At 36.1% G+C, this 24768-nt stretch overlaps 2 protein-coding genes across 7 annotated transcripts in view; one reads left to right on the forward strand and one right to left on the reverse strand.

Annotated features, from left to right (window-relative positions):
* The window catches only part of LOC129793455 (acid sphingomyelinase-like phosphodiesterase 3b), an 82175-nt gene that overhangs the window by 42828 nt on the left and 14579 nt on the right, over nt 1-24768 (forward strand). For all 6 annotated transcript variants that reach the window (XM_055833488.1, XM_055833489.1, XM_055833490.1 and 3 more), the window contains 2 exons: nt 10760-10971; nt 12834-13171. In XM_055833488.1, coding sequence (XP_055689463.1) covers nt 10760-10971; nt 12834-13171 — 550 coding nt within the window. The remainder of the gene's footprint in view (nt 1-10759; nt 10972-12833; nt 13172-24768) is intronic.
* Nucleotides 753-2920, reverse strand: LOC129793457 (heat shock protein 70 A1). Its single transcript, XM_055833494.1, has one exon. It carries the CDS (start codon nt 2783-2785, stop codon nt 887-889), a length of 1899 nt encoding a protein of 632 aa, XP_055689469.1. The 5' UTR covers nt 2786-2920; the 3' UTR covers nt 753-886.

The raw sequence follows: 24768 nt of genomic DNA on the forward strand, positions 1-24768 counted from the left end.
TATAAAATTTCCAATTCGATTTTTCCGTATGCTTTTGTGCAAAAATGGGGGAAATTGGCTCAAATTTGCCAGGGTAAGATCCATCTCATACATATATGGACGGGGTGAGTATAAAGTGAGTTTATATGATGTATTGCAGAATTGAATTTGAGTTCGTAACAGAGGAGGTACAAAAAGAAAATTACATATGGAAGCGTACACCCCCGCAAGAGATGACGGAAAAGAAAATCACTTGTGACATGGAATGAAATTAAAACTACATTTCCTCACAATTGTATACATTTCACGTTTATATATGCTATACATAATTCGGTGCACACAATTCTATTTTCTCTTCATTCCCATCTCACTATGAAAAGTTTTTTTTTCCCTCCATCCCCGAAGTGCTTCAGAGTTGAATTTTTAAGGCAAAAATGAATTTCATTGTACTTTATTTTTCCTTTCGTTCATTGGAGAATTTATATGAAAATGGATCCACCATGGGGGTGCAACTGTTACGACATTGAGTAACAATGCAACTGCCGAACAATTACTTGAAATTTTTGCTTGATGAAATCCGCACACTATTTCGCATCAGGGGGTGAATTGAATGCGGATTACATTCCAACCGTAGTTTTATTCTTAATCTCTTTTCTTGCCATTGTTGGTAGAACTTTTATAAACAATAGTTTTATGTGAGATTTTTGTGTTTGTAGGGGGTGTAGGGAAAGGTCTTCTAATTTTGAGTCCATTCCATTAATTAAAGAAAAAACTTTTATTTTATTTTATATTTTTTTCTTTATTTCATTAAATGTCAGTCTATTTACATTTTTTCTTAAACCGAACTTACATTTTATTTAACTTAATACTATTTAATGATCCTTAAAGCTAAATCACAAATTGTTGCTTAATCAACTTCCTCAACTGTTGGCCCAGTCCTGCCTTGGAATCCACCAGCTTGCTGCCCACAGGATCCTCCTGCACTATGAAGTTTTGTCATTATGGGACTGCAAACGCTCTGAAGATCCTTCATTTTGTGCTCGTACTCTTCCTTCTCAGCCAGCGTGTTGCAGTCCAACCATTTGAGGGCATCATCGCAGCTCTGGCGCACCTTGTCGCGATCATCAGCAGATAGTTTATCTCCAGCTGTGTCCAGTGTCTGCTTAAGATTGAAGATGTAGCCCTCAAGTTGATTGCGGGCTGCAATTTTCTCCCTCTGACGCTCATCCTCTTCGCGATAGCGCTCAGCCTCTTCCACCATGCGATCAATCTCTGCCTGGCTGAGTCTTCCTCTGTCATTCTTAATGGTGATATTCTTCGCCTTTCCAGTACCCATTTCCTTTGCTGACACATTGAGAATTCCATTTGCATCCATGTCGAATGTCACCTCAATCTTGGGCACTCCTCGTGGAGCTGGAGGAATCCCAGACAGATCAAACTTCCCAAGAAGATTGTTGTCACGTGTCATGGCGCGTTCTCCCTCAAACACCTGAATATTCACTCCAGGTTGATTGTCAGCATAAGTTGTGAAGGTCTGGGTCTGCTTGCATGGGATCCTGGAGTTCCTCTCGATGATCTTTGTCATAACTCCACCAGCTGTCTCAATTCCCAGAGATAGGGGAGCCACATCCACAAGGAGAACATCTTGGATCTTTGAATCTTTGCTCCCAGTTAGAATTGCAGCCTGAATGGCAGCTCCATAGGCGACAGCTTCATCGGGATTAATGGAGAGATTCAGTGCTTTCCCGTTGAAGTAGTTCTGGATGAGATTTTGAATCTTTGGAATTCTCGTTGATCCTCCCACCATGACAATGTCGTGAATTTGTGTTTTGTCCATCTTTGCATCCCTCAGAGCTTTCTCAACGGGTTCCAGGGTGCCTCTGAAGAGATCCGAACAGAGTTCCTCGAATCTTGCCCTGGAGATTTTTGTGTAGAAGTCAATACCATCGAGAAGAGCATCAATCTCAATGCTAGCCTCAGTGCTGGATGAAAGTGTTCTCTTTGCCCTCTCGCAAGCCGTGCGGAGACGTCTGAGAGCTCGTGGATTGGTGGTGAGATCCTTTTTGAACTTCCTCTTGAATTCCTCCACGAAATGATTCACCATGCGGTTGTCGAAGTCCTCTCCACCGAGATGGGTGTCACCAGCTGTTGCTCGCACCTCAAATAGCGATCCTTCGTCAATGGTGAGGATGGAGACGTCAAAGGTGCCACCGCCGAGATCAAAAATCAGCACATTCTTCTCCCCTTTGAGATTCTTATCCAATCCATAGGCCAGGGCAGCTGCTGTGGGCTCATTGATGATCCGCAGAACATTGAGTCCTGCAATAGCGCCAGCATCTTTGGTAGCCTGCCGCTGGGAATCATTGAAGTAGGCTGGAACGGTGATTACTGCATCGGAGACTGATTGCCCAAGATATGCTTCAGCTGTTTCCTTCATCTTTGTCAGCACCATTGAGCTGATCTCCTCCGGAGAGAAGCGCTTCTTCTCTCCCTTGAATTCCGCCACCAGTTTGGGCTTTCCAGCCTCACTCACCACTGCGAATGGCCAATGTTTGATGTCTTCCTGAATTTTCTGATCGTCGAACTTCCTCCCAATGAGCCTCTTAGCGTCGAAGATGGTATTCTTTGGGTTCATCGCCACCTGATTCTTCGCAGCATCCCCAATGAGACGCTCTGTGTCTGTAAAAGCCACATACGATGGTGTGGTGCGATTGCCCTGATCATTGGCGATGATCTCCACCTTGCCGTGCTCAAAGACACCCACGCAGGAGTAAGTGGTGCCCAAATCAATTCCAATTGCAACCATTTTTTCGCTTTTTATTTCACTTGATTTAACTTTTCTATTTAAACTTTGCTTCACTTTCTTTAACTTTGGCGTTAAAACTTTGCTTCACTTGCTTTTCTCTTTTGAGATCTTTCTTGTTCGCTTGATATTTCTGTACTGACTGTGAGTCACGAGTGCGGCGGTATTTATACTGTTTCGTTTTGCGCGGGAACATTCGAGAAGTTTCTAGAAGCTTTCAGACCTTTCCGCGTATCGTTGCCATAGAAACCGCGCGAATGTTTGAGAATCTTCGAGAAAGTTCTGTAATCTGTATACATTGAATCATTTAGCGTTGTTTACGTTATTTTATTTGTGTTGGTTTGATGATTTTATTTTTAATCATGATAAAATTAGGAAAATTCTATTAGCGGTGGAAGGTTCCTGCACTTGACAATCTTCTATAAATAAATAAGAAAAACAATAGAAGAGAAATTAATTGAATTAAATTACTTAATGTATTAAAAAGTTTCAATAGTTGATTTATTTATAGTTTTAGTTTTTTTTTCTAAGTTTTGTTTAATTTTTAGGGGAAACTGGGGTCAAAGGTTGGTCCTAAAATAAAAAGAAAATTTAGCTATTGTATATTTTTGACATTTTTTTTAAATAGGGAAGAGTTGGGCTTAATTGATGGTTTTTTTTTCTTCAATTATTTTTTTTTTTCAAAGCTATTCATTACGATAGTGCATAAAAAATTAATAAATATTATAAAATATTTATTCATTAAAAAATAATGATTTGTTTCAGGTATTTTTTGCGTTGTTTTTCGCAACTTTATGTGATCCACATTTATGCCCAGTCTCCCCTATATGTGATAATGAAAAATTTTGGGATTCTTTCGAAATGAAATTCATTCAAAATTATTTTATATAGTATAAAATACCTATATTAGTGTTACGGAAAAGTTTCAAGGAGAATGCAAATTCTGTTCTAAATGAAAATGAGAATTTCATAAATTTATTTCACAGAAACTTGAGAGTTCTGAATTTTCTTCTAGTGCGCAATAATTGAAGAATTCTAAAAGTTGCTCAAAAATGAGAATTCTGTCTAAAATTCTTGCAAATTTCACGTTGCATTTTATGACTTTTTTACTCGGCAAGTTGGACAAAGTGAATTACACGTGCAATGTAGTGTCCAAGGGTGGATTAATTAAATTATCCTCGGGACATGAACTTCGATTGACCCCTTGATTTTTAGTCATCCCTTATTCTGCTTGGGGTGTGACAAATAATCTGCTTCACGGTCAATTTTGCACCGACAACCATTGTCGATTTTTTTTTATGTTGAAATCCTTTTTGAGAGGAAGCTTGATGAAGTGGGTCGCCTTTTTTTCTACATTCTGCCAGCAAAGTACATTGAATTGTTCGCTGCCGTTTCACATTTCCGTTGTTATTTTTTCTCCTTTTTTTCCCTTTTTTCCTGCTCCTTTCACATCCCTGTCAAAGTTCAAACAATTGTTCCCAGTTAGTGAAATAATTTTCCATGATTGCACGCCGTGAACGTTGTCACATTCAAATTCAATTTACCATCAGGCAGGAGAGGGAGATTTTTTATCCGAGATCCACTCTATTCGTGCTCACATATATGCCGAGTTTTAGTCGTTTGATATTTAATCAGTGACTGATGCTCAATACAAAATTGCTCAGCTGGTACTTATGTGAGGGTGTACTTTTCACCTCCTCCCCTGCCGCACCTGCTGGGGTGGGTGGGAAAATTGTGGGTGGTCCCCAGCAGAGTGCAAAGAGACTAAACGAGTAAAGTTTTTTTTTCACTGGCAACTTCCCTGCCCATTGGTTTCGTTGAATGGTATTTAAGTGCAAGCTTTATGGGAGGAGGAGGAGAAAAAAAATGCCTGACTGTGAGTGAAATTCCGAGGATTTTGAGAAAAGTTTACAGTGTGTCCATGGAGGTTCCTTTTTCTACACTACATTCCTCCCCCTCTCCCTCTGTCCACTGTAATTCTATTTTGAGAAGGACAACTCTGTGAATCGTTCGCCTCACAGAAGGGAAAGCCCGTCCGAAAACTGTATTTAGTTGTTAAAGTTTGATACAACATACATCCCCTTTTGCAAAAGCTTTTGACGATGCATTTTCACCCACAAAATAGCACTAACTTTTTACCCCTTTGCCACCCAGGAACCCGCCCCACTTTTCGATGCACACAATTTACTAACATTCAACCCGTTAAGGCTTCCACTTTTGCCATGACGTCCTTGAAAGCGGAAGGGCGATTTCGAGAGGAAATGCTGAAGCGATTTCCGGAATTTCCAAAATTGCCCCTTTTGCCATGCCCTCCTCTTTTGCTTAATTGCATATCGTATGCTCCACCGTGCGGGAAAGTATAGGTAGTGTGTATATAGCACATACATGTAGCATGAAAAAAAATGGGGAATACACTTTACAAGCCATTTTGTTGTGTAGTCGTTGGACAAACTTAATTTTCAGCAGTATTTTAGGTTACGTTATAATTCCGTACGTAAACCATGCGTACGTGGTTCATTTTGTGTACATTTGCGTACGTAATTAAAAAACAATTAAGTCAGGTAGTAATTCTTCCGTAGTTGGTACACTGCAGTAAATGTTGCGTCCGTTGCGACTTCTTAAAGGCTTATTTTTGGTTGTCGTAGAAATGAGTCGGTTACAAATAAATATTTTTTTTATTTTCAGTTATTTTTTATTAAAGAAGTAAAACCAAAATTATATATTCCAAGGATAAATGCAGTAAATAAAATTATTATGTAAAATTAGTTTCTCTCATCAAATAATAAGCACAGAAATATTCAATATTTTATTCAACGCATTATGACTTCTTTAAGATTTCATTTTGGTGGTCATTCGCATGTTTCTCTTTAATTGCGTTTTATTGTGATGTTAATTAACATTTTGCACTAAAATGTATCCATGAATTGTTTATAAGTAAATTACAACGATGAAATCATTTCAAAATGTCATTTATATTAAAAGATGTAGCAAAAATTGAATTTTATGTTCACGACTACCCACAACTTTACGTATCCTTATTACAAAATGTTGTCAGAACTACGACAACACTACGACTACTTTTCTTAAAAAGTACCAAGTATTTAAATTTGGGAAAGCTTGGGAAAAAATATAAACCTGCAGCAGGGAAAGAGAAGAAAACTCATATTAGGACATACAAACCTTATTCGCTTTTTAACTCATTTCATGGTTTAATTGGTTTCTAAAATCATCATGAATTCTTTAGTTTGATTCTAAAAGAGAATTTTTATAAACGTTTGAAATTGAAATAGTTCTTTTCCTTTAAGGACTTTAAGGATAATTTATTAAAAATATAGGTGTTTTAAACTAGAAAAGAAGGCAGTTTTTAAAACAAAGACTTAACCATTTTCGTGTTTATGTTAATTTTTATTTTTTGAAAATCTCTGAAAGAAACTAAAATAATTTATTTCTTTCCTGAGAAAATGACCAAACGATCCTAAATGATTTTCTTCTCTATTTTGGAGTTTATGTATTTAAATACTTTCCCTGGTTAAGTCACTGTTAAACGGTTTTAAAACAAATTCAAGAAAAAAACCTATCAAAACTATGAAATATTTATTTTAAATTTTTTTAAAAAAATTTCCTAAAAATTTTTTTTAGGACTTAAGACGGTACCTTTGGAATGAATAATCTTATCACTTCTAGACATCACTTAAAAAGATTCCCTTGTCGATGAAAAATCTCTCAAATATAAAATGTAATTATCAAATTCTTAAACTTTTCTCAAGAGATCCAAATGGTTTTTCTTAGAGACATCATTAATCATCTCATCTTTGCTCCTTCCATCTGTCTTTTAAAATTAAAAGTTCTACAAACAGATTATCTCCAAATGCTCAGCAATTCTGTAATTTTATTTCTTCTGTCTGGGGCAAAAATAGCTCACATTGGTGGAGTTTCTTCCATTTGATGCAGAGAAGAGTTTTCTGTGTGGGTATATATTTTGCCAGGGGAGTGAAAAGAGACATGATATTGGCTCATCATGAGGGACATCCTTCAACCCCAATGAAGCACTTTTGGTCACTCCGCTCTTGGCTGTGCGGAGCAGTATGTAGTGTTGCTAAGAGATGAGACGACACCCATTGTGGGTACGATACTTTGGGGTTTTGGCGGTGCGGGGAGTACTATAAAACGATATGAAAGTTTGAACTTTTTCGTTGGGAGAATGAAAATTTGCTGCATGGTTTCTGCGAAAACTTTACACAGTAAAAGAGGGAGGGGGAGGGGAGGTGTGGAATATAATGTGGGGAAAATACCAAGTATCCGCACTGTGAGAACTATTATATGGGTGAAGCCATCAAAGTGTAATGATTTTCTATGCTCTTTGCCAAACTTTTGGCTTTGTTTGAAAACTTATCTGGAAGACTTTCGATGTGTCTGTGTACGAGCATAAATAGTATCTTACGACAGTGATCCATGCCATACAGAGAGACTAAAATCGATTTTAAACCCACAAGGGAAAACCAAAAGTTTCAGGTTTAAACAAATTGAGGGCATCACTGTGTTGTACATCAATGCATAATAAATTGAAGTGCAGATAATGGTTGGCATTCTTCATTCTTGAAGTAATTTCTAAAGTAGTTTGCTATTTTAATATTATATCGTTTTTTATTTCTTGAATTAGATTAAAAAAAAAATAGTTCAGCAGAAAAGACGCTAGACTCTCAAGCGTTTGAGTGTGGGTTCAGATCCAGAAATAATTTCTTTTTCCAAACCATGCTCGTGAGAGAAAAGAAATATAATTTAAAGTTTTTAACGAAATAATTCACTTTCAAGGGGAAACAGACTGTAGTTTAAAAAATAAATAAGCTGAGTATGAGATCTTTTGTTGTTTAATGAAGAACCGCTTAAGAATTTTAAACTAATTATCGTAGATTTTATGTAGTGCATATAACTCTAGGAAAAAACTCAAACTCAGCTTGAGAGTTTATCAAAAAGTTCGCTTTTTTGTGAAATAAACTTTTATGTTGCGGGACCATTTTAACAAGTCCTAAACTTTTCAAGCATAGGACATGCAAAATTACGGTTGATGTACCATACTATATAGAATATCTCAAACATCGTAAAAACTTTTAAATTTCATAAAAAGAAGAATGAAAATATTCGTACGTGGAATATGCTTTGCTGTATAGTTTTCTTTTTGACTCCACTGATTCTATATATAAAATTTCCACCATGTGATGATTTACAATAAAATTAAAATATTCTTGACTTTATCTCAACAAGACATGTCATCAATTTAATTTCATGTGTACTTAATTGCAATGCTACGAGGAAGTGTATCAAACAACTTTCCCTATAGTACTGGGAAAAGTTTCAATTAGAAAACAACAAGAAGTTGCGAATGTGAAACTGACAAATTCCTGAGATTTAAGACATTTTGTTAGCATCTCATTACAATTTGTAGTTTCTTCGCACTCACCCAGTTTTCTTCTCAAACATTCACAACTGTTTGTCATGAATAATTTTCTTATCTCCACAGGCACTGTGAGAGCGAGTAAATCACTCCTTGTTTCCTTTTATTCATTAAAGTTGCTCTCTAACTTTTGGACATACGGACGTGTATATAGGCAGGCAGTCTTTTTGCATTGTCATGAGAAGGTTTCGATCGTAAATAAGTTGGTATTTCACATTGAGAGGAATACTCTTGTACTTTCTTAAAGACTTTATGTTCTAAGGGTGGAATTAGTTATGGTTATTTCCCATTTAAAAGGTTAACAAATATTTTCAGGATAATTTATAAGAATAAATTAATTATTTTCTCAGGACAGTAAAGAAAAAAAAACAGCAATCGTTCGAAAAGTAACGTTGAACGTTATAAAAGAAATTTCAAACTTTATATTAACGTCAATAGTTAGAAAAGATACGCATAACGTTGTAAAATATATCAAATCTAAAAATAAATGAAAAGATTAAGAATAATTCTAAAAGATTAGAACAAACGCTAAACGTTAGAAAATGAATATCAAACGTTAATGAAGATACATCAAAAGTTAAAAATGAATGGAAAACGAATAAATATCTAGCTACGCTCTTCTTTAAAATGACATTAATTAATAAATAAATAAATAAAATTAAACAGAATAAATAAACAAAAGTCCTTTAAAACTGAATCATTAAATATTGATGTTGGGATAAGAATATTTGGATGTAAATTAGAAAATTGATTGAACAGTTAATAATTCAATTTTCTTTTAGTTGTATTCTGTAGATAAAATAAATATTTAGGCATAACGGATCCGTTTGAATATTTTATATCGCCGCACAGCCTGTGCCTGACTGGGAAGGATAAAATCCAAAAATCAGATCATTTATCTGTGAGTTTCCGCAATATTCCATGTACAAACAATTACGTGGCTATCGATTTTCCACCAGAGATGGAAAAGTTGTATAGCAGCAAGGGCGGGGGGTGGGAAGAGAAAATGCTGGTGGAAGCTCATTGAATTGAATGGAATGTGCCTTTTTTTCTCTGTGGCTGTTTGAGGGGGGGGGGGGGTGGGTACACGATGGGCAATTTGGGTGCGGAAAAATAAAACAGAAATTAATTTAATAAAAGAAAATAGCATAAGATATTCCGTTTAATGGAATAGTTATTGTGCCGTGGGTGGTTATGGCAATAAAAGCGGTGAGTGGCCAGATTCATCAGGCCCCCATCGTGATGTTCCTGCCCAGAATCCCATTCATCGTAATCATCATATTAAATATTTTCTCAATGGAATACATGGGCACCTCCAACACTCTGTGTACACACATAAAATAATACACTTGGTACATAAAGTGGAGTAAATGGGGCCCCAATTTGCCTCTGCTGCCGCTGCTTAATGAGACACCCATAATAATTTCGCTGAGGCAACCATCCTTTGCTCCAATTCCATCTCATTCCTAAATGCTGGATTTCCCCATATCTCTATGAAGAATGGATTTTCCTCACTCTCTCGCTCTCGTTGTGTGATTCCTTCGGTAGATTTCACCCAGATTTCACTCCCCAGCCTCCCGCGTGAAGGGGAGGATGAAGGCGAAAAGAAAGATGTGCCTGTGGGTATTAATGTTTTCGCTTGTTGGTTTTCGCAATCATTTTAGTTTTCCCTGTTTTTCCACTTGATCGAACACCATTTGACTTTCCACGTGCGCGCCATATTACTCCCTCCTTTACGGGAATGGTGAAAGGGTGGGGTTTTCATCAATGCCAATTGCTTCTTCCGCCTCAACTTCAAACCACTTCCCATCAGCAGTTCCACATTGCCAAAATTCCTCACATTCCATCACACAAAAGATTCACCAAAGAACATTCCCAATTTTGGCAAGGAAAGGCATTCCACACGGAGAAAAGTGCATTGTGAATTTTCTCCCAAATGTGGAATTTCTGACTATTTTGATTAAAGAATTTTTCCACTTATAAGAAAATTGTTTACCTACAAAAGGGAAGAAGGATGATTAAAAGTGCACCGAGTGTTTGAAAGAATCATTCAATTTGCATTTAATTAAATTGCAAATTATTTGAATTCTTCTCCACAAACAAATATTTTATGAGAAAATCATTATATATGGTATGTAAGAGGATTTTTTTATTTAAAACTATTTCATATTCATAGCACATCTATCGCATATAAATGTTTGAAACATTTTCATCCCAAATATACGCGTTAGGGAGCAAATGAATTGAGTCATTAATTAAAACAATTTCATCCAGTTTATGCTCAATTGAAGCTGAGAGAAAGCGGATCATTGACATTCCAATTGCTGCTTGTCTTCAAATACCATCCCATACCCCCTTTTAAAATTATCGGTGGGTACTTTGGATGCATGGCGGGTTGGTAGTGGATGATGATGTAATTTTGTTCATACGGATTGGGGGTTGTTGTACGCGAAATACTCTCTACAAAAATCTCAGTCTCTCGGTAAGATTTGCAAATTTCACCACAATTTCTATTCAAATTGCAGCGATGGTTTGTCGCATTCAACGAGACGTTCCCTGGAATCGCATCGTTTGGATCTCTTGCGCAATATAACTGAACTACTGGGGCGTACATTTCCGTCTCAATTCGTGTTTCCGGTGCTTGGTCATGAGGACGGTCAAAACGGAAATTTCCATCGTCTTGGTGAGCTGTGGAGGCATTGGTTACCGTTGGAAGCACTCCAGACATTTGAGAAAGGTAAGACGACATTGTGGTTGCTATATGTACCCCCATTTTCAACACTTAACTACTTTTACCACTTTTTCGCCCACAATTTACATCCTTCCCCCGCGTTGTAAATGAGCTCACTATACTATACAGTAAGTCGCATCAGACGCGCGCTTCTGTATTGGGGACAAAAAGGATTTTGAAGTACCAACGAGAAAGTTAAAGTTTAACTCTAATTAGGAGCGCAATAAAACTCTTGAAATTTTTTTTGAGCAGCATAGAAGCATTTATATAACGTAGCTCTTCCGGAGAACATATTTATGAAATGAAATTGTGTAGTCTTTTATAGACTTTAAACTCTCTTGGTGCTTTTTGCAGAGCTTTTTAATTATCTACTTTTCTTTTGATCTCTCTAACATTTTTTTTTCTTTCCTAATATTGTTTCTTGTGAGTGATTTTCAATTGTGGTAGCTTTTATTTAATTTTTCATCATTTGTTATTCTTCTTTTAACGTTAATTAAGTTATTTTTCAAAATATCTGTGAAAACATCTGAGAAGACGCGCGAACCAATCCTTTTCACCTTCTGCTACAAAAAAAAAACTTACAAAGCTTAATGACTCTCTGAAAGAAAAATCCGCATGAATAATTCACAATTTATTTTGATTGCCACCTCTGAAAGAGAAAAAAAGTAATTAATTATAATAACATCCGTGGATGAAAAACACGCGGAAATATTACAGGAAAAAGCCTTTTTTTATAACCACAAACTCACCATAAGGAAATTTTTCTTTAACGCTGACTGCGAAGATTTATTGTGGGTCATTAAAGTCCTTCTCCCTTGACCCCGATTCAACTCTATGGGGAATCATTGAGAAAATGCACACATAATTGTGTGGAGGAGAAATGTAATAAACTCCCAACCACTTCCATTTTCGCGATATTAAGAATAACGTCTCATTTTTTTCCATGCGGGGCTTCGGAATAAAAAAAGAGCCATTAAATGAGATCTCATTTCATAGAGAAAATTTTATTGAGCATCTCTCATTTCTCATTTCATTTGAATTATTAAGAGTCACCAAATGATTTATCGCGTGGCATTTTTCATTTAAGCTTCCAGTTCACGTTTCAATCATTTAAGTGATAAAAGCTTCAAATTTTAGTGATGAAAAGCTCTATAGTTCGTCCACTCTCTGAGAAGAGGAGACGAATTTGAGAGAGAACAAAAATTGTGAATTCATCTGAGGTTTCGATTTGGAATTTTTATCACATTGGCTATTCTATAAGAATTTATTTATTTTATTATTTCATTGATTCAGTATTTTTTCAAATTAAATTTTAAACATTGAAAATTTAAACTCAGTATAGTAAAATCTTCAAAATCTAATCAATTTGGAATTTTCCTTATAATTTCTCAGAAATTTCATGCCAAATTTGGTAAAATTGTGAATATTTTCTCTCAAAGAAAACTAATCAATCCGTTAAATTTAGTTAATAACTCGAATTTTCTCTCAAAATGAAATTCGTTTCAAAGTTAGCAAAAGAGAAGATATAGATAGGTATACCTATGTTTATATACTTCTACTTGAAGACTATAAAGAGAATTTCCAGAATTTCACTTTGAACTTTAATTAAAATGTGAGCATCATCGCAGTTCTTTCAGCTTTTGCTTCTTTTTTTTTCTCAAACTTTATGACTCTTAAAGGAGTCAGGCCAGTGGGTTGCAAAAGGTTTGCCTTTTGGGAAATAAACTTGAGTAAATTGAGATGAATTGCCAGGGGAGATGCAAATTTTTTTCTTTCTCATCAAGTGTGGGCTTTGCTCTGGTTTTTGGGGGTAAAATCGTCATTATTCCCCAATATATAATGCGATGATTTTTGTGTTGAATTTGCAGGCGGATACTACACAATTGAGCAAACAAAAAGTCAACTAAGGATAATTGTGCTCAATACTAATTTTATGCGACACGATCTCAAATACACGCAGAGCCATTCTGCGGCCATCAGGCAGAGACCAGGAAGCTCCAATGGCGACTCCTCTGAACATACCAATTACTACTATAACCATGGGAATTACTACCATGGCTCAAACAATGGGTACTATGCAGCTGTGCCGGCAACAGACACCGGGGGCCAGACGAGGGCACTCTCGGGAGTAGAGAGCCATGAATCACAGAGACAATGGGAATGGCTTGAAGCTGTGCTGGCTAAATCCAACAGGAACAAAGAAACTGTAAGTCCAACCATTGGCAATTGCCACCCACTCTATATCCTCCACCATACCATTGATGGCCCTTTTCGCTGACCTTTTCGTTGGGCCATCGAACAAAAACGCGCTCCGCAATGAAGTACCCAAAAGCCTAACTTCCGTGCCATTCTTTACTTGGGCAATTAGCGTTGGTACTGTTGTGTTTAGATAATTAACCATAATACAGCTGAATCTAATTATCTGACTTATCTGACAACATAATTAGTAGTTTCATAAATTGAATACACACACACAAATCAATTTTCAAAAATATTTTCCATTCTATCTCTCCTCTTACCCCTGCAATGTTTATTAATTTCTCAAAATGAAATACATAAATTCTATTCTCAAGAAAAACTATCACAATTTCAATGAATGACCTCACAATTTATGAGCTAAAATTATCGATGTATTTCGGTGGTGTTGTTTCTGAAATATATTTTCATTCATTCCTAAATACATAACTTATTGGATTTTCCAATTAACTCAATATAATAAATCTCCAATAAATACACGCTCTATTACTTATTTGCCATTTAATTGGATATCGTATTGATGTTTTCTTTTTTATCATACATAACACAGAGGTGGGTGGGGAGCGTTGGGAAAGAATGCGAAAAGTAGAATCTGATTGGATTTGTGTGAGAATTTTCTTATTTATCCCATCATGTTTCCACTCCGTTTATAGATACTTCCGCCTTTTGAGACCATTTCCGGCTCCCCTTTACTTTTATATGCTACTCACAAGTACATTTTTATGGAAACACACTTCATGAACAATTATCCACTGATTTATTGCAGATTTCCACCACGCAATGGTAGGAAAAAAAATCAGATTGTTGGCTAAAGTACGCCTAATCTGTGTCGTAATCCCTCTATTGGGTCACAGCGGTGGGGTACGGGGGTGGGAAAGGGGAAGGGGTTTAGAGAGATGAGGAAAATTTGCTGAAAATGATTCGATTCTTTATCCCAGCGGTGTACTTTGGCCTCCTCTATAGACGTCTCATTTGCCAATGAACATCATTATCGGGCAATTTCAGTCATTTGATGGGCTCGTGCAAACTGTGTGGGACTAAAATGGGGTGGTATTTGATGTTGTGGAATTTTATCAATTTCCTACCCAGAACTATCTTCCATGCCTTCATTAATCTCCATGCCAAAAGGGATTTATCGTAGTGTTGCTATGTATGTACTACATACATTCGAGGGCAGGATGGAAACCGAGGAATTGGGAGTGTAGTATTATGGAATTCCATATACGCTGGAGAATTGTGTCCAACTATTTGAATTTGTGAACGTTTTAGTTTGAAAATGAGGTACGAGGGACAAATTAATAATGCTTGAAATGAGATTCCAGACTCGAAAGATCACATATTGGTGTGTGATTTATCCACAAATTTTCATTGTGGATTGTTTGCATGGGGGATTACAGACGAGGGATTTTCTCACTCATTTTCCATATATGGACACATACACACACACATAGTTATATAACTCCTACCCACGATAAAATATGGTTATTTGCTTGAGTTCTATGCTCTCTGCTCTGTTTTCGCATTAATAATCTCCCATTCATGGCGGTGTAGTATACTTCCTTGGAAATATGAAATTGGGGACTATATGTGTGCTCCGACCATGAATTTAATAGCTCCCAAACATATCCTTAAACATTCAACTATTTGCCTAATTTACAAACCATTCACAGCCCCTTGTTGACAAACTTCCCAGAGGCAGAGTGGGGAGTTGGGTGGGTGGAAAAAGTTGATGGAAATTCTGGAAATCTTTGCAAGGAAAAGATCTCAAGGGATTTGAAAAACATTTTCTCTCTCTTGTTGTGCCTGGGATGTTGAAGATTAAGCATTTCATTTTAATGAAGTCTGCCGGAGTTAGAGATGAAATATAGACGTTTGTTTTACAACTTTTTGATCTTTTGAACAAAAAATCAATTTTCTGGGATTTTTATTCCATCGAAATGGTTCTCATGGAAAACACTTTGAAATGTAAAGAAAAAAAATTTCTTCATAATCTTGTAAATTAAACAAACTTTATATCTTAAAATAACATACTCCATGATTATTGTATTTTCTTCTCACCATTTGTTTGCCCCCTAATAAGATCCCATTGACGTAAGTTTAATGCCCTTCGCACACAAAGTTTTCATCAAGTTTTGCTTTCGCTTACGTTAACTCTTCCGTATGAAGTCTTGGTAATACCAAGTTTTCATTAAATTAGGGGATTTCCTTTAAATTTAATTAAAGCGCTCCCAACTTCGATACACAACCTCATTTGTATTTCAATTTATTTTCCTTTGCTTGTATTCACAATAATTTTAATAAATAAATTAATTTTTCGCACAATCAACAACAATTTTCTAAAATTGTATTTCATACATCCAATATAGAAATTAATTGAAAATTTATAATGAATACTTAATGAGCTAAAAATTAAATATTTATTTCATTTAGTTTAATAATAATTTCATCATTTGGAATATATACAATTTTGAGAACATTTAGTCCCACTTGATTTGTGAAAAATCAATTTGTTTAACATTTGGAAGTCTTTTGTCACCATAATTTGCATAATTTATTTAGTTAGGGACTGGGGAAATCAATTTTAGATTTAATTATGATTTATTTGTCGTTACAAACCTTTGCTTTGTGAATGTATGTAATTTAAAAGCCTACAATTATTTTTTACAATACTCTTGTTTGGTTTAGAAGGAAAGTAAATAATTTTCTTAAGCTCCTATAACTGCTCTAACAACCCAATTTTATTACTATAAGTTTTTAACCTTCGCAATAGAGTTATGATCCTTTGTTAATGAACAATATTTCATTCAAAATCAAACCTGGGAAAAGAAAATCATTATTTATATCCGTTTTTATACTATGAAAAGAAAAATGTAACAAAAGGGAAGTAAGTTGGGATTTAACAAGAAAATATCGGTAAAGTTGGAATAATATCATGAGAAGATTTTCCTTTCCAAGAGACAATATGAGAAAAGAAGAAAAAAAAGTTTAACAAATGATTGGAAAAAGTACAATTTCGTTCAAGGAAAAACTTTGCTGAAGTTGCATGAGAATAAAAATGGGAATTGAGTGCAACCAAGCTTTTTGAAGGATTATTATGTTGTGCTCTTCTTTGTCCCTCCCGCTCGCCTTCTCCACTCTTGATGTCTATCAACTGTCCAATGTATATTTGAAAAACAAACCCAAAAGAAAGACGTTCTCATAGGAATCTCTTTTGAAAAGACAAATAAGAGTTTCATATCGTAAAATAAAATGTTATAAAATGTTATTTAAAAGAAGCAAACACTAATTCCCATTAATATTGCAAACACGTCTCCAAGAGTTTTCAAAAGTTTTTCGTGATTAAACTGTGTTGTATTTGCAATTATTATTTGGAAAAATTATTCGTTCAAAAATTTTGCTATATATGTGAAAGCTTCGAAAGCTCACACGATATTTAAATTGCACGACATTACGCGAGAAAATTATTCTTTCCTCTCTCTTCTCTCTGAAATCTATCCAATCACAAAATGCAAATGAGATTTCTTTCATCTTTTACGCCAATACCTCAAAATCATCGGATGGTGATTAATGCTGACTGATGGATGGGGGTGGGTCTTAAAGCAAATACCATAGGCTATAAAATTTTTGGTATGTTATTATTCCGCCAGGGAAAGAGTAAAATAAATTCCTCCCGCTGATCTATTATGCTGAAATTTGGGCCAAATCACTCCGCTGAAAAAAAAAATTCTATGCAAATTATTTATTTAAATTCGTGAGTGATTTTGCAAATTTCTGTGAATTTCAGCACACCGCAAAAAAACATGGTTTCCCAACCCTCGATTGGAATAAGTAATACATAATACCGCATAGAGTTTATACAGAGAGGGGAGGGGGGCAGGAGCTTTATACCCACCACCAACCTTTCACGTGCCGAGTGTGGTTTCTGCACAAGTGGAGAAATTTAATTTTCATACATCCACACACCATTAATAATGTACTTGAGAGCGAAACTTTAAAATTGCATATCGACACGTAAATTTATTGCTGTTCGTGATAAACAGGTATACTTTTACCCAGGGCAGGCCTTTTCTCTTTTCTCTCTTCTTGCCCTGGATGGTGAACTTTCTCATAAACCATTTGCGCAGGGGGGTGGTTGTGTGTACTAAATTTAACAAAATTACAATTACAGTCGAACGCCATGGGAACAATAACGTGGGTGTCGCAAAATTGGGAAAATGGGACAATTAATTTATAGGGAAGGCACGCAGAAAAGTAACGAGGGGTGATGGGAGAAAAGTATATGGCCACAAGAATTGTGAGAGATTTTAGCACTTCTCCACCCCTTGGAGGTGGCGCTAAAATGATCTCATGGGTTTCGTGGAGCATCGAAGCTCACTCAATAAAAGGCCGCTTTATGTGTTTGACGGGGCCTCATTTACGTCATAATTGCCAAATATGAATTAAGGGGACTTTTCCCCAGAAGAGAATTAATTTTCGTGAAAGTGGGTGTCAAGGGTATATAGACATTCAAGTGAAGGTCACCCAAGATTGAGGCTGCGCACTTTAATATGCAAAATTAAATGGGAAATTCATTAATTTTCCGCGTCAAAATGCTGTTAATTTATGATTTTAGATAAATATGTAAAAGTATGTGGCAAATTTGCTATTTTAGAATTCGCAGAATTGTTTAATCCAGAGATTTGACATTGCCATGCAGAGTAAAATATTAGCATAGGTTGATAATTTCCAAGAAAAAATCCTATTTTAAAATAGAAAACATTCAAGGCAGGGTGTTAGCTTTCGCTGATTTTATATGAATTCCGGAAAATTTTCTATTTCTGCATACAAAGGTTTTTTTTTAGAATTCTTCAGAAATTGTGAAGAACTCTTGTTTTTTTTTCTCCGGAAAAATGTTCTGTTTCTGAAAAATTAAATATCAAAGGTCTCCGCGTGAAAAAGTTACATCTACCAACCTTAATAATCGCCCCAATTTTAAATATAATACACTGACGTACCTTTTGCTCTTCCTTTTTGAGCAGAAATTAGCTAATAAGGCTCCCATGAAAATTTCATATTTCTCTTTGATTGAGAAATTTCCCACCATTTCTCCGGGTAAGTCAGGGTCTGACAGGAAATCACCATAAAGCAAGCGTACAGGGGGGTACCACGTAATATAGCGATGGAATGGAATATAGAAAGCATTGATGGTGAAAATACAAGTGTGCAAAAGTTAGTGAGGTGAAGTGAGGATGTGCGTTTCACGAGAGAGGAAACTTTTTGCTTTTCTTGTGAGAGCTTTTCACTGGGGGGTGGGAGGGAGCTTTCCGCAGTCAAGCACACAAAACAATTTGATTTTTCGTCGCCACACTGGAAAATTCTTCCTGTTGGGGGGTCCTTGATGCTATATAGCATCCTTTTTAAGAGGGGAGGGGGTGGATGAGAGAATGGGGTGGACTGTTAACTCCCAAGCGATTTATTCAGCAGACAGCACCGAATCGATGAAATCGTTGGTGTAATTGTGTGATTCTTACAAGATTGTACAAGGGGGTTGGTGTGGTGGTTTAGGTGGGGTCGCCCTTAGTGGTTCAATGTGTTCCACTTGATGTATTCCATCAAATACCACCCCGCCCGTGTCTTTTCTGTGTATTTTATTCCGCTCTGTTTCTTTCAAATAATAAAAGAAATATGGTTCAGCGGGTGACTGACTTTTATACATATCGCAGCTGGGGTTGGAAGGAGCTGAAAAAAAGAGAACTTGAGAATTTTCCCTAAGAAAACCTTCCCCTGTAGTCGAATCTCAATCCACCCAACTCCCAAAAAGGGCGCCCAAGTTAGGAAAAAAACAGTGAAATGAAAAAGTTGATGGTGCGCTTAAATGTGATTTATTCATCATGCGAGTTTGGGGGTGGATGTGGGGAGTTTTAAGCAACAATTTAATTTTCAGTGATGGGAAACAATTGAAACTTTTTCGCACAACTTCGGTGTACCTGCCGACCAATAAACACGCCATTTTCCCCTCACACAAATTCATAAAAATGTTCCATTCCTCTTTGAGCGATCTGCAGTATTTCCGGTTCTTGTGGTTATATACAATTTTTTTTAATAAGTTTCCCCTCGTACTTTGTGCTTTGTCACACGAAAAACTCAGGTGGAAAAATTCGCACTTCTCGTGAGCTTTTGGTGCTCAAAGAGGAATAAAATGAAAGTTTCTCTGGTTAATCCTCAACACACAGAGTATTTTATGCAATATTTTGCAGTCGTAATGTTTAAAATGCAAGGAAAGGAAACATTTATTTTATCAGTACACCACATATTTAACAAACTGACAGGTTTATACAAAAAAGGGATAAAAAACACAAAGATGACGTCATTGTTTGCATTTTTGTAAAAAAAAATTGGAGACTTTCTCAACTGATCCCAAGGGAAAGTGGAAAGTTTCTTTTTCGATTTATTATGATAAATTTCGATTTTCTCCAGGAATTTCCGTATTCCAATTGTTTCCTCAAATGAAAAGCTTTTCCTAAAGAAAAATGAATAAACTCCTTTCTTGGGAAAAATAAGTTCCTAAATTCCCAATTCTGACAAAATGATTTTTAATATATAGAAGCTTAATTTTATCCACCCACGGAATTCTCTTCTTCAAGAATTCTCATTGAATTCGTTCTCCTTAATATTCCGTGGAATTCAGTAAAACTTTCCGCGCGTGCTAAAAACAAGTTCACAGCCCAAAAACTTTAAGTAACTTATACTTAATAATTCATACAAAACTCTTATTGTGTACCAGTGAATGGTGAAATCTTTTGTGCGAAGAAGACGTGCGGGGGAGTCGCGTGGAGCTGTGACAACGGTAGCACCACCGCTGAAATTCACACCGTTTGGATGCCTAGCCAAAAGTATTTTGCGATAAAATCTCTATGTGGAATTGTCGTAGAGTTGAAGAAGGTGAATCTAGCGGAAATAGTTGTAGTTTGAATAAAATGGAAGTGGCACATAATTTTCCTCGTTAGTGAATGCTTATATGTAGCAGAGAGAGAGTTGGGGTAGAGACATGCAAGTGTGGTGTGTAAAAGAGTGGTTAGAGAAGAAATCACGTCTCTTCGTTTCGTATATATCTCATTTTTTTTTTCTTCTCCTTCGTCCTCTACTCATTCCTTCGAATGAATCCAGCACGCGTATACTAAGAGAGTAGTATATTCCCTCTTCTTTTTTTGAAGCACATGATGGTAATACGACAATTTGTATTCAAGCCAAGGAAGAAGCACTTTTGTTCCGACAGAGACCCACAATTGTCGCGGACAAAGTCAGTCATTGCAAACGAAAGCTCACATATATACAATACAATACATATGTATATTTCTCCATCATGCAAAGGTGATGCCGAAGAAGAAGAGAGGCTCTTTCCCAGAGCTTTTTTTGTGTGGTGTGTTGCGAAAACTCGTCGCGCTCCCTTCACTGAGAAAAAAAAATATTTCCAAAGGGGGTGACAGAGCTCGAGAATATAATAAAAGCATAAGTCACGTTGCAAATGTAATTTTCTTCCTTTTCATTTCGTCTTTCACGATGTTTTGCCTCTCGCGCGCGCATTTTGCACATGAAATTTTATCATGAGGCTATACGGCAAAATTATACATAGCACCCATGACACATAAATACAATTTTTTCCTCCCCGGGGAGACGAGAATGCTTCACACACAGTATGAAGGATGGGCGAGAATAACAAAAGCCCATCGTTTTCCACTTTCAGAATGGAAGCGCACATATAGCCGTGTGGGTAAAAATGAAAGGAGGCACAATGACTTTTTTTTCTTTTCATTCACTTTACTTCATCTGTCGCTTTCGAAAGCAAATTTGATAAAGGACGTGCTTGAAGACACGCGCCAAATTGTTGGGGACTCCTCGCAGTGAAAGAAGGATAAACTAAGGGGGTTTGCGTTTTTATATTCTTTAGGTGTGGCTGCGGTTTAACGATGAAAGATAAATATTAAGGATTAACTTAGCTTTAGCTTTTCTTTCACTTACTTCTTCTTTTTTTGTAATGTTTCGATTAAAATGATATTTTGATGAAAAAACAATTTAATTTATGATTTTGTGATTATTTATTTTAATAAAATAAATTTCCAATTAATAGGGGAGACCGGGGTTAAAAAAGTCACTTAAGGGTTTAGAAAAGGCTCAAAAAATCATATTTCCCAAATAGAAAAAGCGAAATGTATAGCACATTTCTTTAGGAAATTTACTGCCCTACAACCCTTTCTCAGATCATTTTGTTCTATCTAGCTAGGAAATATGATATTTTAGGCTTTTTCCAAACCCTTAAGTGACTTTATTAACCCCGCTCTCCCCTACCTGTTGCTGGATTCTAATATGAAACTCAACTTTTCTACACGAATTTTCTACAAGTTTTTTTCTACATATATTTTTCTGAATATTGTATGTAGCAAAAGCTCCTCAGACATAAGACGAAAAGCTCTTGAAAAGAAAACTTCATATTAAACGTTCAATACAGTTTCCACAAATCTAGAAAAAAAATGTAAGAAATTCTTATAAAAAGAATAAATTTCACATCAGAATATATCCACTAATAAATAGCTTTAGCTCTGCCAGAAAATATTAATTATAAACCCTTAATAATATTATGGATTTTCCCAGATTGTGATTTTCTCAGATAATTCACAACAAATCCCTTTATATCGTCTCCGTTGAGGTGCTACATCCATTGAAGAGGACACCTCCTGAAGAGAGATGTTCCAACAAGTCATGAATGTTAATTAATTTTACTTTCACCACAAGTGCCATAAATCGAAAGCCGCTCCTTTCTTATCGTGCTGAAAAGCCCCAACATAGAGCCTCTATCACCGCACGTTCCTCATTCTGCCATAAAGGTTAGCATAAAAGTTGGATTTACTTGTTCTGCTACCTCCATAAGATTATCAGTGAATTTGAAGTGATTGCGATAGGAAAGTTTATGGCTCAATTGAAAAATTTTCCCAACTTGCGTCTTCTTGCATTTTTCAATACAACAAAAAAAACATCATTGAGGGGGAGTTCCTTTGAAAAATCATAAGCAAAAAAAACTTATATAAAAGATAGCTTATTATGGGAGGAGGAGGAGTGCAGAAAAAGGAGTTTCAGAAGCAACTCGTTAAAATACATATCCGTCCATCATGTTCAACACCACCAATAAGTCATGTGTACAAAGTTAGAAAATCAGTGGGGTAATTGAAAAAGTTTTCTTTCCCCACTCACTGCCTCAAGAAGAAGTGAGAATATTGAATTCGACGCAATTGAAGCTGCGGAAACTTTCACTATGAGATTTAAATTAACAGAAATCTTTTTTTTGCACCGCACTTCTTTAGACTTTCCGTCCGTCCAACTTCTTGTACAAGTTTTGCCGAACTTGAAGGAAAAAAGATTTCAAATGGATGCAAGGGCACCACGAGGGGTACGATAGAAGTAGTACTGTCGCAGTGAAATTGCATTAATTCCTCTCAAAGGACATAACTTGGTCTATGTTATACCCAGGTTCCATTTGGAATGAATCAAGAAAATAAACTTTCTGGTGAACCCGAAAAAAAAATATAAAATTCGCAGCTAACCAGACAATTGCAAAAAGTTGAGTGCCATTAAATGAGCAATTTCACAGGGTGACAGTTGCTGTATTATATAAAATTGTAATTAGTACTTTCTGCTGCGAGATGCGGGAGACAGAGTCTGGGGAGATAAAGTGTTTTTAATTTAATTTTTGCGCACTCATCAACTTTATTATTAAATTTTCACCGCAATTTATTCCATGGGGTCGATTTATGTTAACAATTCTGAGGATTTAATCTCGCGGACTTTTTAGTTGATTAGAATTATTATTTCATTCATTTTAATTATTTATATTTAATCTGTGGCTAAATTCTATTATGAAACGAAATCCTTTTTAAACGATTGAGGTAAAAAAGCGTTAAAATTCGAATTTACAATAAGAAAGTTTAGTAAAAATCTGTATTTTAACGTAATATCTTGAAAGGAGCTTTAAAAGCTCATTTAAAATATGTGCAATCAAGTTTAAAAGATTTTGAAAATTTGACTTGAGAATACGGACCAAAAAAATATTCCAAAATAGCATAGCTAAGCGAACAATTGTAATTACATACTTTCAAAAGCAATCGGTCGTGAAATATAGAAGAAATTTCCCAAAATAGAACATAATAGTTTTGTTATAACAGCACATAGTAAACGGAAATATAGCGGAAAAGACATAAGAAATTCAACTACATTGATTTTCAATCTTCCTAACCGTATATTGCGAAATATAGAAACTTTTTCTCCATTGGTAAGACTTTTTTTACAATTGGATTTTATAAATCATTCAAAAGGTGGATTGTTGGGCGAGGTATAGCGAATCGAAAGTTGTAATTATTTTGCAAAGAAATTGTAGAGGTGAATGGCTTCAGGTGAGGGTGGGATTTTTTGCGGAGATTTTGCATGTAGCATATGAACTTTATCGTGCAAAGCAATCCGGATTGGGATATGGTGACAATGTTTTGTGCGCGATAGAAAAGGAAATAGTGGGTGGGATAATCCTTTCTAACATGTTCCATGTATTTATATTTTATTGTCTCGCCAGTAAGAGTGGATTCCATTGTCGTAAATATCCCATTGAGTTTGCTAGAATACCCGGGCAGTGAGGAGGGGGAGGGTTGTGTACGTACAACTCTACAACCATACATAGGTATAATATATATTTTATTATATATGGGGTTGAGGTGTGTTCAGTTGAAAACCGGGAAGAGACATACGGAAAGGACTTTGAATCATTATTTCGTTATTTGTACCTGTCATATACCTCCGCGTCCTTCGTAGCCCGGCGAAGGATATCCATCCTAGAAGGAGGTGGGGGGGGGTGTACGACATGGAGAAACTATGAGAGAAGGTAAAGGGGTGGGTTTCAAGTGGAAGAGTATATGAAATTCATTCTAGTTGTTGGTGTATATATGGAGCAACTTCCAAATGTTTGCACTTGTTTAGCGCGCTTGTTCTGTGTTGTGTTATGTGTTGAATTACAACCCCACAGACAGCACTTTCCCCAATGGCTTTGATGTGGAATGGGGCTACGATGGGGGTGGGTGAATGGGATGAATAAGATAAACTCATATTGTTGTAGTACAACCGAAATATACACAGCACTCGAGTGTTGAATGGGAGAGACAAGAAATGCATTTTCTCGAGCTAAAGGCGAGGGAATGGGGGGGTCCTATTGTGTGCCACCATAATGCACAAGGATGAGGGCTGGACCTCCAATGTGCAACCCCCATAAATCCACTCTCTGAGTGGAGGTTTGTGTGAAGACTTTCTGCAATTCTGCAATGAAAAGCCGAAGTCAATTTTATGGCAAATCTTTGGCATAGTTTCCAACAAACGCCGTCCAGTTTCCTGTATAATCTCATCTTATGTTAAAATCTCTTGGACGCAAATTACCATCTATACACAAGAATTTCACTGCACTATGTAGAAGAACAAATAGTGGACTGCTGATGCATCTACCAGCTTAATTTTCCTTCGATCCTTTGTCATCATCCT

The sequence above is a fragment of the Lutzomyia longipalpis genome, chromosome 3 (assembly GCF_024334085.1).
Source record: "Lutzomyia longipalpis isolate SR_M1_2022 chromosome 3, ASM2433408v1".
Classification (NCBI taxonomy): Eukaryota; Metazoa; Arthropoda; class Insecta; order Diptera; family Psychodidae; genus Lutzomyia; species Lutzomyia longipalpis.